The sequence below is a fragment of the Miniopterus natalensis genome, chromosome 2, assembly GCF_054644295.1.
Source record: "Miniopterus natalensis isolate mMinNat1 chromosome 2, mMinNat1.hap1, whole genome shotgun sequence".
In the NCBI taxonomy this organism is placed as follows: Eukaryota; Metazoa; Chordata; class Mammalia; order Chiroptera; family Miniopteridae; genus Miniopterus; species Miniopterus natalensis.
In genome coordinates, this window is record NC_142082.1 from 35,529,903 (window position 1) to 35,545,539 (window position 15,637).

At 48.7% G+C, this 15,637-nt stretch overlaps 1 protein-coding gene across 1 annotated transcript; it reads left to right on the forward strand.

The window, feature by feature from the left end:
- The first annotated feature begins 1,746 nt into the window (after positions 1–1,746).
- On the forward strand, positions 1,747–2,808 carry LOC107530144 (G protein-coupled receptor 183-like). Its single transcript, XM_016203807.2, has one exon. The coding sequence runs from the start codon at positions 1,747–1,749 to the stop codon at positions 2,806–2,808; it is 1,062 nt and encodes a 353-aa protein (XP_016059293.2).
- The last annotated feature ends 12,829 nt before the right edge of the window (positions 2,809–15,637 follow it).

Consider the following 15,637-nt stretch of genomic DNA (forward strand, 5'->3'; position numbering starts at 1 on the left):
CTGCGGGAAGAAACAGGCCTGAAGTGGGCAGGAGGCCAACCTAGGGCTGCGACTCCAAAGTCTCTGAGCAGGTTTAATTCTCTGGGCTCAGAGAATTGGGGTCAGGGGCTTTATGAAAAAATGTGGTAAGAATCCAAGCTGTGATTTTATTTTAGTATTTATTTATTTATTTATTTATTTATTTATTTATTTATTTATTTATTTATATTTATATATATATTTTATTGATTTCAGAAAGAGGAAGGGAGAGGGAGAGAGAGACACAGAAACATCAGTGATGAGAGAGTCATCGATCGGCTGTCTCCTGAACACCTCGTACTGGGGATCGAACACAAAACCCAAGCATGTGCCCCGACCAGGAATCTTGGTTCTTAGGTCAATGCTCAACCACTGAGCCATGCTGGCTGGGCTGAGTTGTGATTTAAGTTAGGACAGTGGTGACCCTTGAGTGGAGGTTGGGTTGGGGTGAAGGAGAGCTTCTGGGGAGCTGATGAGGTGAGTTTCCTAATCCGGGTGCTAAGCACAGATTTGTGTTCACTTTTTGAAAATCACCAACTGTATGCTTTTATGATTTGTGCACATTTTGTGTGTATGTGTTGTGATTTAAAAATGGCTGCAAATTCTTTGACATTCCTCTTATGTCCCCTTCTCTTGACTCTGGGTGGGCTTGTGACTCACTTCTAACCGACAGCTTCTGAAGAGAGGCTAGGGAAGGTGACGCAGTGTATTAATGGAAAACTTGAAGTTCAGTAACGCCAACAGGCCAGGAGACAATTGCCGTTGAAAAACATTGTTACCCAGAGATTCCAAGAAGCAGGGACATGCCACATCACAGAGGGCCCACAGGAAGCACTGGGTCAGCCAGGAGACAGAGGGAGAGGGGAGGAAGTGAGAGCGAGAGTCTTTATTGTGGTTTCTGTGGAAAGGAACAGGCAAGGTGGGTAGGTGGGTTCAGGATTGGCTAGTTTGAATAACTTCAGTGGGCTCTGGAACAGAGACGCTGCCACTGATGGGTACCCCGGCTCTCAGCCGATTAGGGCAGGGGGATCGTGGCCCAGAGTATGAGAGTCCAACAAAGAGATGGCTGAAGTGTGGCTCTGGATTGGCCGGTTTGCATTTGAAAAGCACACTCAAGGAATTGGCTAACCCAGGGAGGGGGCAGACCCTCCAAGGTCAGCAAGGCTCCAAGATGTCAATGCATCAGGACAGAAAATAAAAGACGTGGTTAATACTTGGAGCTTCTCCCCAGCTACTGGGACACTTTATTTTGGAGCCTCAAGCTGCTGTGTGAGAATCTAATCATCTTCTGGCTGCCATGCTAGGAGGAAGCCCGGTTTCAGGACAAGGCCACGTGCAGATGCTTTAGTTGATAGCCCCAGCTGAGGCTCCAGCCAAAAGCCAACATTAACTGACAGGCATTTGAGTGAAGTCCCCTCCAAATAGTCCCAGCTGCTGACTCTTCCCAAAGGAGGCTCCCAACACTGAGGAGCAGAGGAAAGCCATTCTTACAGTGTCCTGCTCAAAACCTGCCAGAGAGCATAAAACATTTGTTTTAAGCTGCTACATTTTAAGGGTAGATTGTTACACAGCAATAGTAACTGGAACAGTATGTTACACTTCAACAAAAAGTTTACTTAAAAAGACATGTTTTTCATGTGCATGTTGCCTCAGCAAATTATTAATTATTGCTATATAGAGGTGTATTACATTGTATTTATTTTTTGTCTCCCCGAGGACCCCTATGACATGGCTGCCAGCACAGCCAACCCAAGCAGCATCTCCCACAATGCCAGCTTGTGTCCTCCCCACCACCTACCCCAGGCAGCCAGCGTGACGCTCTGCGTGTTCTACACAGTCCTCTTGGTCTTCAGCGCCCTGGGAAATATCCTTGCCCTTTACCTTGCCTGTCAAAAGGGCAAGAAGATCAACTCAACAGGTGTCTACTTGGTCCACCTGGCGGTGTCTGACCTTCTGTTCACAGTGGCCCTCCCTGGGAAGATCACCTACTATGCGCTGGATTTCAGCTGGCCTTTTGGTGAAGGGCTCTGCCGGCTGACGGCATTCATTTTCTATCTGAACACCTACGGGGGGATCTACCTCATGACGTGCCTGAGCGTGGACCGCTACCTGGCTGTGGTCCGCACACACCAATGCCCCCGGCTCCGCAGTGCCAGCCGAGCAAAGCTTGTCTGTGGGGTCGTCTGGGCCCTGGCAGTCCTGCAGATGGTGCCCCTGCTCTTCGTGATCATGACCAAGCCTGTGGCGGGCAGGGTCACCTGCATGGAGTACGTCAGCGTTGAGAAGGTCTTCAGGCTGTCCCTAATCATCCTAGTCACCTGTGTCCTAAACTTCTGTGGGCCGGTGGGGATCATGCTATTTTGTTACGTGAAGATCACGGTGAAGCTGTGCAGGACAGCCCGGGACAACCCTCTGACCAGCAAGAAAGGGCACCACCGGAGGGCCTGCCTGCTCACCCTGGTGGTGCTGGTCGCCGTGGTGGTGTGCTTTAGCCCCTACCACCTCAACATCATCCAGTTCATGGTGCGAGAGGTCCTCTACCTGCCGTCCTGCCCGGAGCAGAGGGCCTTCAAAGTGTCCCTTCAACTCACTGTGTCCCTCATGAACATGAACTGTGGCATTGACCCCATCATTTACTTCTTTGCGTCAACACGTTACAGGAAATGGCTCCTTGGCATTTTAAAACCCAGAAAGTCAGCAGCATCCTCTTGCCCACTGAGGGGAACTTCTTCAGAAACACAAAGTGCCACCAGGCTGGAGGCTCTGTCCTTAGGCGAGAATCGAGTCTAACCGTTTGAAAACTGCATCCAGAGAGGGGTTCAGGGTTGGGGGCCTGAAGCTTATACAAGTGTTTTTTTTTTTTGAGGGGGAAGGGGTCTTTAAGAAAAAATACAAAATAGTGAATACAGAACTAGATACAGAGTTCTGGGTGGTGAGCGAGGAGCCCTAGAGCTTGAAGGTCATTAGCTGCGTGATGAACCCACCTCCAACACATCGTAATAAATAACAGTGAAGCTCCCAGCCTCTGAAGCATTGCTGTTTCTTCTGGGAAAAGAACACCTTCACAGTAAATACAGACACAAAATCGCTGGCTGAGTACTAGGTCAATTACTTAGACTATATTTCAAATTTGGGGAAGCAAAATGTTGTAAAGAGCAAATACTCCTCCTTCCAAACCAAAATTAGTAAGATCTTAGAGTTAACATTTACAAAAAATGACAAAGTTTTCCTGAAAAGGTCGGAAAACACAGGGAAGATGAACCAAGTCATTGGCCTGGATGACTCAGGGGTCGGGTGGGGCAAAGGGACTCTGTTAACTTTTGCTTGAAAAGTTGGACTGTGTATCACACGAATGTGTTGCCTGTGACTGTAATTGGGAGCAACGTTGGGGCAAGGAAGAAAGTCAGAAGAACAGGCACGGGTTTTTCATCTGTGCACGTCAGAAAGGGCTGATCCACTTAGGTGTTGTTTACACTAGATCACCTTCCCGAGTTTAAAGCAATGTACGGAGCAGTTTGACTTGGGCGATTTTGCATTTTGTAAAATAAAACACACGTATGTCTCTGCCAAAGTGCAGGGAGCAGCAGGGCCAGTGCACTTGTCTGTCTTGGCTCAGGGGCCACAGCCCACCCTGCTTGTCCTCAGAGTAGCCTTTCCTGCCCTGGACAGCCCCCCACTCTTCTTCCCTTCCCCTTCCCCTTCCCCTTCCCCTCAAACTTCAGAAGAGATCCTCTGTGAAGTCATCCTCGGTCCCTGTCCCGTCACGACCCTCTTCTGTTCCTGATCTGATTCCTGCATCTCGACATTTCTGACTGTGTTTTGGGCACCTGGCTTCCTAGAAGAGCTTTACACCATGCCTTCTCCAGGGGGATTTTCTCAGGTGGCACCTAGATTGTAAGCTCCTGAGAAATGTGAGTGCTGAGCCCTCTCCTCTCTGCCCCGGTACCGGGCTAGTGCTCAGCCCATTCTCACTGGTTGGATAATCCCCCTCATGCAGTCTGATATGTTGCAGCCCATAAAGTCCTCAGTGGTTTACGTCAACGTTCTGGGCACACTTTTCCTCCATTCTGCCCCTACCTCTGGTTCCACTGGTCTGTGGGCCTGGAGGATACCGGGCCCCAGGGTTACCTATAGACAGGTGGCTGTGGGTGGCTGTGGCCAGACAGGTCTCAGCACTGAACACCAGTCCTGGGCATGCGATGGCCAGCGCCCACTGTGGGGGCACTTCCGGCCCGTGGGAGGTGGGGAGTCAAGACTCTGAGGATGTGGAATCCTGTTCCCGGGCCTTTGGATTCAAGATGTGGAACCTCAGCTGCAAGGTTCACCTCCGCGCCCTGTGTTGGCCTCTCTGAGTGACTCTCATAGGTGCCCAACAGTTGTGCCCACACCTGCCTGGGGTTCAAAGCTCACACTCCCACCCAGTTTGCATCAACCCAGCACTTGTCAAAGGGCATGGAAGGGGTAAGAAGGGGCCTGGCCAGCTTGCCCGGTGACAAGGTGTGACAACCAGAGCTGCCTTCACAACCAGGAGAACCCTCTCGGGAGAGGGTTCAGGCAAGCAGGGCTGTCCGACTCGGGGCATTACAAATTCTTCCCGGCCACCCTCGCAGGCGTTTCTCATTCCCTGTCCACCCTGCACGCCGGCTTCTCAGCTCCACAGCAGCGTGGGGCCAGTTTGTTAAGAGCATGTGAGAGCGGGACGGAGGAAGTCAAATTCTGACAGCATTTGGGAACAAAAGAGGATCAGGAAAGAGGATCCAGGTCGTTAGAGCCAGCAGGGAAGTGGCCACAGTGGGTGGGAGGGAGAAAGGAGCCCGAATAGCACCTTTGGTTTGCAGTGCTGGCGGTGGATGGATGGCGACAGCTTGCTCTTCAGGCAAGGTGATGATGGGTGTGATTTACAAAGATACGGGAAACCTGGGTTCTGAGGGCTGAACCAGCCAGCAGTGTTCCAAGGCCGGCTCCGAGCGCAGAATCTGAGCTCCGGGTGTCAGGAGGAAGAGTCCTGCTGAGGAGTCTCCCCCTCCCCAGCCTCATTTTCTGGGGACCATAATATCTACTACGTGGGGTTATTGTGGGAGCCCATGAATCAACACATGTGTAAATAATTTAAAACTGAAGAAATTGCCCGGCCGGGCGTGGCTCAGCAGTTGAGCACTGACCTAGGATCCAGGAGATCGCGGTTCGATTCCCGGTCAGGGCACATGCCCGGGTTACGGGCTCAGGGGCATGCAGGAGGCAGCCGATCAATGACGATTCTCTCATCGTTGATGTTTCTATCTCTCCCTCTCTCCCTCTCCCTTCTTCTCTCTGAAATCAATAAAGATATATTTTTAAAAACCCCTGAAGAAATCATTTAAAATGAAAACTGCTTGCGGCCACTGATGTTTTCTAAGTGGGCTGGCACAGCTATCAGTGGGGCTGTACAGCTCTATTCCTGGGGCCAGCAGGTCCAATGCCCAGGCTACACCAGCCCCTTGAGCAGTGGTTCTCAAAGTGGTTCTCAGAAATGCACGTTCCTGCGCAACTCTCCAGATATTTTGAAGCAGCCACTCTGGGGTGGGGCCCAGCACTGTGTTTTAACAAGCTCCCCCGGCAATTCAGTTAAATGCTCAAGTTTGAGGACCACTGGCCCTCCCTCGATGCCTGTGCCAGCATCTGACTCTCTTGCCAGTGGTACAAGTTTGCTAGGGCTATTGTAACAAAGTACCATAAACTGTGTGGCTTAAAACAACAAAAATTTATTCTCACAGTTCCAGAGGCTGAAAGCCCAAAATCAAGGCATGAACAGGGCTGGTTCCCTCCGAGGCTGTGAGGCAGACTTGGCTCCTGGCCTCTCCCCAGCTTCTGGTGCTCTGTGGCTTGTAGATGCATCACCCGCACTCTGCCTTCATCTTCACGTGGCATTTCCCTCTTTTTATAGGGACACCAACCATCTTGGATTAGGCCCTAATGACCTCATCATAACTTCATTATACCTGCAAAGACTTATTTCCAATTCAGCTCCTATTTGCAGGTACTGGGGGTTAGAACTTCATCCTATATTTTGTGGGGACAAAATTCAACCCGTAACGCTGACCTATTTCTGAACACTACTGTTTCCAGACAGCCTTCTCTGTGTCAGCCTTCCTTAACCCCTCCCCAGATCCAGCCCCCACACCGCCTCAGAGCCCCACCAGGAAGGTGAGGCTGGGAAAAGGGAGTACGAGGGGTCAGCTTTAAACACTAGTTGGTTGGTTAAAAAAAAGTTTAACAGTAATGGTTTGTTTTTCAGATCCTATCAAAATAGGCCCATGCCACAGTGGAAGCACTGTCAAAAGGTGTCCTGACCCTCCCTGGGGCAGCTCAGTCCAGAGGGAATTCCAAGGGCCCAGGACAGCCTTGTGGTCAGGACTCTGTGACAAGGTCCGGGGGTCCCACCCTGGAGGCGGACAAAGGGTGCCCCACCAGCAGAGGTGTTCTAGGGATCCTGCCATTGGGTGGAGAGTCTCATGACGACTTCAAAGAATTTTGCTCACTTGACATTTTAAGAGGGAAGAACAGAGAGTTTCATTAATCAAGTTCGTAGATACCCAAATGTTTCTATGGGCTCTTGGCTTTCTCCAGAAAGCACATTTCCACCAAGAACCATCACTTCCTTGGCATCAGTGCACCACAAGTTAACCACTGTCCAGCTTTCTCTATGGTTGTCTTTCTCACTTCACCAAGTGACTGCGTATAGGACAGACATAGAGACCGAGAAGTGCCTCTGGCACGTGTGTGCAGCCAGGCTTAGGAACCGGCTGTGCCGCCCTCAGGGACCCCAACCTGTGGTGCATGGGTCAGATCACACCTCAGGCAACATGTTTCTCTTATAACTCAGATGCCTGGCTTCCTCCTGGTTGAAAGTCTCATTTTCTAAGCCAAAGGTCCACTGCCCTCTAAGGCTCAGATGCTTTGATCCCAAGGAGCCCTGACCCTGGTGGGCTCTGTTGCCTCTAGTAGGTCTGCAATGGGGCAGGCAGTGGGAGCTGGCCTGTCCCAGGGAAGCAAGGAGCCCTCCACGCATGTATGTTTGCTAATGCCTGATATTCCCTTTGGCAGGTTGCACATGAGGTGCAACGGGCCGAGGTAGCACATTGCCTGAAATGTAGCCCCAGTAAACACTCATCAACTCAATCCACAAGAGTGAAGGGCTGTTGCCCCTGAAAACGGGGATACTCAGACGGAGGAGGGCCTGTGCAAAATTTACAATTTTGTCTCTGGGCAAGTACTCACCTTCAACATTAATTTCTTCATTAATTTGTACATTTACCAAGTATTATCTTAGGCTCTGGGGATACAGTGGGAAGAATGGGGACATGGCCCCTAACCCTCACGGATCATGTAGAACAGCAGGTGACACATCCAACTGTAATCAGACAAGGACAATACAAGTGGAGATTGATGGGCTTGAGAGGAGAGTTTAGGGGAAGTGTTTGGGAGGCCCCAGGTTTGGGGTTGGATGATTTTATAGATGGTGGTGTCATTCCCAGGATAGCAAATATGGGATAAGATGGAGTTTGGGGCTGGAGAAGGTGGGCTTGAGTGGAGGTGCCCAGTACAGAGCAGGGCGTATGAGGTAAGCAGGGCCTGGCAGAAGTCTTCTCACTGCACAGGCAAGGCCACTGCCATCCCCATTACACAGCTGATGGGACCTGAGGAGTTGAGCCTGGAGAAGCAGTGTTGTCTCACACGCACACACACAAACACATGGGGCTGCTTCCCCAGCATATTGGTACAACTGGGCTGGAAAATGATGGCTGCCTTAGTTACCTGCCTCCTTTCTGCCCCAGCGATCATCACCATTGTGGAGTGGAGTGCACTTGTCCCTTTGTCAGCAGTAGTTCCTTAATTCTACTCCCGAAGGATTTGTTAGGGGATGAATTGTGTCTCCCCAAAGTTCATATGTGGAGGTCCTAATCCCAAAGTATCTCTGAATGTGACTGTATTTGGAGACAGGGTCTTTAAAATGAGGCCATTAGGGTGAGCCCTAGTCCAACAGGACTGGTATGCTTATAATAAGAGGACATTACGACACAAGAACACAGAGGCGAGACCACATGAAGACAGAGAAGGTGGCCCATCGACCAGCCAAGGAGAAGCTTCTGAAGAAGCCAACCCTGCTGACATCCTGGTCTCAGATTTCCAGCCTCCAGAACCATGAAGAAATAAACTGTTGTTTAAGTCACCCCATCTATGGGATTTAGTTATGGCAGCCCCAGCAAACAGTCTTAATCTCTCTACCTGATCTAAGCAAAATAAATGGATCCTGCTCTCTCCTTTTAAACATCACACTGCCTACAGCCCTTTGAAAGAAGGACAGAAGCCAAAATACAGCAAATGTTATTATTCCCCCTTATTTTCTTAGGCACCTTCTGAAGCGAGTGTGGTGTTGATGCTGGAGAGTGAGCCTGCGGTCACGTCTACTTGAAGGTCAGGCGACACTGACTGTGAGACTAACGGTGCTGGAGCTACAGGACCTGTAGGCGGAGCGCAGGGCCCTGAGTCCCCCCTCCTGCCTTGCCCTACTCATCACAGTTTAACTCTGCCTTCTCTCCCAAGGTCAAGGTGATGACTCAGATTTGGTGAGCGGCTTTCATGTACAGCCCCGCCCATCGGAAGGCCTCAAGATGATTTTCTCCAGTGTGCTGATTGCCCTCCTCGGTTAGGTACTTCAGTAGACGCCTGCTAATCTTATCTCTTGTTTTATCCAAGCGCTCATCTTTTATATTCACAGAGTTCTGCTGCGTGTAGGGATGTGACTGAGGAGACCAGCGATATGCACAGGGCTTTCCGTGCCTCCCTGATGTCACCTGCTCAGGCAGAGCTGTGAAACCACCAATTCAAGGCCACAAAGGAGGTGAGAAGGGAAGTACTTGAAGAGCCTTCCTCTGGAAATGGAGAGCTCGAGACCTCTGCCTCTCACCTTGGCTTTACAAAGTCAACCACCACAGCAAAATGGGGCTGAGGGGGTCTCCTTCTGGAAGGGACCTCACAAGACGTGGGCTCTAGGCCTGCTGGGCCCAAGCGGCCTCGGTGAGTCACTGGCGGTTCCAGAGCCTGGCTTCATGTATGAAATGAGAACATTAGTCAGGATGATTGCTGACTCCCTTACAGCTCTGAGAATTGTGTGACATCTTCGTATGGGACCAGTAAGCTTAGCCTGGTTTTCCACGAGTTCTTGGGCTTTGCCACTATCTGTCTTAGGATCTTTACTGTCTTTCTTTTTGTGTTTGGAGTGGGTGGCTTGACTTGGATTACCTGTTTAGCCTCTGGCTGGTGTCCACTCTTTCACCTAGAAAAATAGTAGCCAGTGTGGGGCCTGGTAGCGCACAATATTGGAGATAGAAACCCGAAAAGAGAACGAGAGGAAAGAAAGGAGGCCAGAGCCACGGAGAGCAAGATGAGGAATATTGGCTTGGGGGCTCCAAGTCAACTGTCCTGTCCATCTGGATAGATGTCCTTCCTTTCTTTTAAATCCTCACCTGAGGATATTGATTTTATTGATTTTTTGAGAGAGAGAGAGAGAGAGAGGAACATTGATGTGAGAGAGAAACATCGATTGGTTGCCTCCCGTAGGCAGGCACCTCGACCTTGGATGGAACCACAACCTAGGTATGCACCCTGACTGGGAATTGAATCCACTACTGTTTTTGTGCACGGGACGATTCTCCAACCAACTGAACCTCCCGGCCACAGCATGGATGTCCTTCCTTGACACTCACTGTGTGAGGCAAGGGTGCTGGGAGCTGGGAGAAGGGGCTCACATTCCTGGGGAACTGAGCAAGAAGTACTATCCTGAGATCCTGGCTCTAGCACTAGTGAGGTTTTGGGGGCCACCTAGGAAGTAGAACAAGAAGCCAGGGGCAGAGGCCCCAAAACTTTCTTTATGCTGCCCTTTGGGAGACCTCCTTGGCCAGTTTCCCAAACTGAATGACCTCCACTATTCTTGACTATTGTAGCTATGATAGAGCTTTAATTAGCAGGCTCCACTTAGCCAGGCCAGGAGCTGCAGGGCTCTCAGGTCGCCTGCAGTGCTCCGCCTGCCTGCTCACGGCTGCTGGTGTCTCCCTAGACCCTGTTCTTCTGTCCCCACAAGGAAGCTGAGCTCACCGACAGCTGTGTTTGTCCCCAAAGCTTCTCCAGCCAGTTGTTGTCTAGATTAAACAATTTAATCAATTGTTATGTAAACCTATAAAGCATAAAGATGAACAGAAAGAGTTGTTTCTATAAAAGCTATGTTGAATGCTTTGGAAATTTTTATAAGGTGAATTGCTAACAAAAGCGACCCTGCTGTTAAAATAGGTGTGAGTGTAACAGTTATAAGACATGAAGGAAAAATGTAAAAATCCAGAACAAAATGTGCTCTTGATTAGTTAGTTCTCAGCTAACCTTAATAAAAAGAATTCAAACTGGAACTCATAAACCATGCAATAAGGGTGTGGATTATGAAAGACACAAAATCTAATCAGTACAACTATGATTTATTATTATTTATTTTATTTTAATTTTTTGAAAAAAGAATATCTTTATTGATTTCAGAGAGAGGAAAGGAGAGGGAGAGAGAGAGATAGAAACGTCAATGATGAGAGAGTCATTGATCGGCTGCCTCCTGCACGCCCCTGACTGGAGATCGAGCCTGAAACCCGGGCATGTGCCCTGACCAGGAATCGAACTCCGATCACCTGGATCCTAGGTCAAAGCTCAACTGCTGAGCCACGCCCGGCCAGGCAATACAACTATAATTTTTAAAAAAAGATCTTGGTCATATTGATACCAGAATATTGGTGAGTTAATTACATTGACATGTTTTAACTTCAAATATTTAATATTTTTAACTGTATATTACTATATTACTATTTAATAAAGTTAATGTAGTTAATTTAATATATATATACTATATATATAGCCTGCCCTTTATCCAATTTTTAATATTAATTGACTAACGACCAGTCCCCAGCTTAGGACAAGAGCCTGTGCCATTTGTGGAGAAAAGGAAACCCTCACGCACTGCTGGTGGGAATGCAGCTTGGCGTAGCCATGGTGGAAGGCGGTAAGGAGTTATCTGAAAAAATTAAAAATGGAACTGCCTTATGATCCAGCGATTCCACTTCTAGGAATTTATCCGAAGAAACACAAAATACTAATTTGAAAGAATATATGCACCCCTATGTTCATTGCAGTGCTATATATAATAGCCAAGATTTGGAAGCAGCCCAAGTGCCCATCAGTAGATGAGTGGATGGAAAAGCTGTGATACTTTTACACCAGGGGATACTACTCAGCCGTAAAAAAGAAAGAAAATTTTACCCTTTGAGACAGCATGGATGGGCCTGGAGAGCATTATGCTGAGTGAAATAAGCCAGTCAGAGAAAGACAAGCACCATATGTGGAATTCAATGAACAAACTGAACGACCAAGCAAAACAGAGACAGACACATAGATAGAGAGCAGGCAGGCAGCTCCTGGCAGGGGCACTTAGGGGGTGGGTACAGGGCTTGAAAAAGGGAAAAAAGAAGAGAGAGAACTCACGGATTGAACAGTGTGGTGACGGCGGGGGACTGGGAGGGGGGTGGGTGGAGGTGGAAGAGGGCATAGAGAGTATAAATGGTGATGGAAAAAAATTAAATTACATTAAAAAAATAGTAGCCATTCCCCCAGAGGGCAGAGATCAGATTTTGTTAGCATTGCATACCGGTAGTTCACCCACTCACTCACCCACTCACTCACCCACTCACCTACTCACATTCGGCAGGCTTGGGGTGCTCCCAACAGGGGGTACACCAGGGCACTCCTGTATGAACCTCCAGAAGAAGTCTGCAAGCCCTTAAGAGGGGGTGTGAGATTTCTTTGGAAGGTTTCAACCTTTTATTGAATATTTTATAATATAAAAGGGTACATACGGCATCTATGTAAGATATAAAACAAAAACCAGACACCCTGTATACCCCCTGCCCGCTCCCAATCCCACTCCCTTCCTCCTTCTGCCCCAAAGCGATCTTACCCTCAAGTTTGTTTATAACTTTGGAGCAGGTCTGAGCTCTGACTTTAGAAATTTCATAAACATTTTGAAATGGGCCCTTATCCAGACAATCAGCAATAAAACAGGCTGGCGGGAGTGGGTGTGTCGCTTTACCTGTCATTCCGTTCATATCTGGGGCAAAGGGTGTCACCCTGCTGAGGAGACGGGCTCTCCCAAAGATTTGCTTGATGTTTTCACTAACACGAAATAAGCGCACATCCCCCCATCTAAACAGGCCCCTCGGGCATCAGCAGCTGTTCACATTCATCTTTGTGCAGATTTAAATTCACATGGGCCTACCAGCTGAGGAGGCAACACTTACCCGGCATCTGCTCCCTCCAAGGTGCAAACTCCGCCTGGTTTACATGAGAGACTGGGGTCTGTCATAGGTTACAGAAATAAGGGTTTTGCAAAATTTGCATAGATACATTAGGCCGAACAATTTTCAGATACAATACGTCTGTTGTATATCATTACATAATCTTACTGAAAAATCCACACACACAGCTGTCAAGACAGCAGGAGGGCAAAACTGACCATGGTCCCCTGAAAAGAAATGAAATGAAAATCTTTCTTTTTTTTTAGATGAACTAAACTGCACCTAGTTTATTAACATCATAAAAAATCGATTTAGATGAAGGCTTTCTCATTTTCTTATACATTTTTTTCTTACTTAATTTTTCTTATACATCTTTATCTCATTGGGCCACAGAGGATGAGCTTAGGACAGCAAAAACCACGACTGCACTTCATTTCCAATACCTCATGACTTACAGTTGTACATTGCCAATGCTTTAGACATTTAAAAATCTTAAATGATTTACAATACATTCAATGAAATGAAAATCTTAAAAGTCAGCCACCTGGGCCCCTGGTCTGGGCTTACCCTACTTGGGGGCACAGGGCATCTCTGAAGGGCAGGGGATGGGGAGGAGCAGAAGAGACCAGGTGATGCCCCTGACCCGGTGGAGCAAGGAGTTGGGACCCCCCTTTCTCCACACAATGTAGACCGTCACCCTTGGCATTCCCAGTAGCTTTCTGCTAACTCCGCCCCTTCACGGCCCAGTCTGGGTGTGAGAGACAAGTGGAATAATCAGACATTTATTCTCTTGTTTCAGTGAAGTGCTAAATTCAGAACAAGGGATTGACAAAGGCTCTAGGGGCTGGCACCACAGGAACTCACAGCCTCAGCTTAAAGATCCCAAAGACCTCAAATCCAGTCTGCGCTTTAGGTTCCACCTGGCCACCTTGGAGAAGGGGACTTGTCCTTAATGCCCATGTAATCTCAGGGAGAGACATGTGTCTCCACCAAAGCTCTTGGAAAGTCACAGTGACACCCTCCTACACATGAGTCTCTGCGGTGTTAGGAGAGCTCCTGTGGTTTCTCAGAAGGAGGCAGGCAGGGTTGGGAGCAGCACTGGGGAGAAAGGGGAGACATGGCTTTGGGCACATTTACTGGTTTGAAAAGAAAACTCTGACCCCACAGAAGGAACCCTGGACTCCTGCAATGAGTGCCTTTCCCTGCAGCACCCTCAGAGGTACCCCTTCTTTGTGTGGATAGCAGGGCGGCCCATGTACCCGCCTCCTTGTCTGTAAAACGTTGGCTTAAATGAGACGAAAGCTCTCTTCTAGTGTGAACTTTCTATGAAACTGTGAATGGTCTAAATTTATGATACCGTACTCAGGGAAAAGGGTTTCCATTTCGCTTGTGGAAGTCATTGTGGGAACGAAAAAGTCTGGGCAAACTGGCAAAAAGTGGCAGAAGTTAGACTGAAGAGAGCTCTCACCATGACTGGGTTGCAACCAGGGTGGGGATTCTGCAGATTTTCCCTAGTTTTGGTGACTGTGGGTTCTGGGTCACACTGCAATTTCTTTGCTATTTCTTTCACTTGGCTGAGGTGAAGTCCAAGGCCCTGAGATATCTGGGTATGGCCACTTGGACTCCATTCTGGTCTTGGAGGAGCCCCAGAGTCCCTAAGGCACTTTTGTATTTGGGTGAAGACATGAGGGCATGTCTCAGGGTTAACTAGAAGTGCAGGATCAGACCCCTCTGCCCTCCTTCTCCCTCAGGATCTGTTCACACCCTTTCCTCCCACTCCAAGTCTCAAACCTGCAGGGCGCCTCAGAACAGAGAGAAATGTCACAGAACCATCCGCTCCCCTGGGCAGCTGAGGGCTGGTCTGAGGACACTACGGGGGCCTGCACCCTGGGGCTAGTTTCTGAGACACTGAATTTTTGTCTGAATCTCACAGGGCTCTGAAATTCCCAACAGACCACAATACTCAGTCAATAAACAAAAGTGGTCAAAGTCCTTTTTTCTAGCCAATATAGACCCTTTGTGTTTTATCTACCTGAATTGCCCCCTATGGCATCCACTTTTCTCAACCTCCCAGCCCCACCATGGTTCCACAACCTGACTTCCTTTATCAAGAAGCTAAAATTACCACTTGAGCTTCTTCAGCTTTGCAATTTAGTTTACGACTTACCTGTAGTTTCCTTAATCATTTACTTCCTCTAGTTCCAGAGAACTGAAGTGTCCGACCTGGTTTTTAAGGATGACCCTTCCTCGCGGTTCCTGCTCTCCGGGGCCTGGATCTCAGGGTCTCTCCGCACCGGCTCCTTTACCTTGACCTACAAGCTGACCCAGGAACAGCCTCTCTGTCTTCTTTCTTGCCCACCAGATTTCCTGGACAAGCGCAGGCAGACCACCTCTGCCATCTCACCTGTGCCCACGGTCCAGCTCTTGTCCTCTGGAACCTGCCAGCAAGAGGCTGACACCACCTTGCCCTGCAGCACCCGCCATCCGATCACCCCTCTAGATATTCTCACCTCTGATGGGGTTGCCCTCCCCTGACTCCCCTCCTGTTTCTCTTCCTCTCTCTCCACCAGAAATGCAGGCATTCCTCAAGACTACATCATTCACCCTCTCGTCTCCTCTTCGTATTCTGTCACCTAGGGTACGTTGTCATTAGTGCAGGTCACCCAATCTAGTTCTCTAATCCCTACCTCTTTTCAGATTGATTTCCAGCACCTATTGACTGCTTCCCTCAAGTCCCTTTAGGTCCAAACCATGTCTATCACCCCCCACCCCCAAACCTCTTAGCCTGAAATCCCAGCTCTAGTAGAGGCACCACCACCATTTAGCTTTTGCAGGTTCTCCTTTAGATACTACTCTACCCAGCAGGCTAGTAAATTCACATGACCCTGGCACATTTTCTTACACATAAGACTACAGTTTCAGAACTAAAATTTAGGCTGAGTCAGAAAGCAGGTTTTGACATTCTTGGTCCATCCCTATATAAAACACCATATGGGTTAGGGGGCTGTGAAGAAAATAGCCTTTAGGTTCTCACAAATTAAATATCGCTTAAGCTGCCTGATTAAAACTTTTTCTTTTTTTTAAAAATATATCTTTATTGATTTCAGAGAGAGGAAAGGAGAGGGAGAGAGAGAGAGAAACATCAATGATGAGAGAGTCATTGATCGAGCCCGCAACTGGGCATGTGCCCTGACTGGGAATCGAACCCCGACCGCCTGGATCCTAGGTCGACGCTCAACCGCTGAGCCACGCCCGGC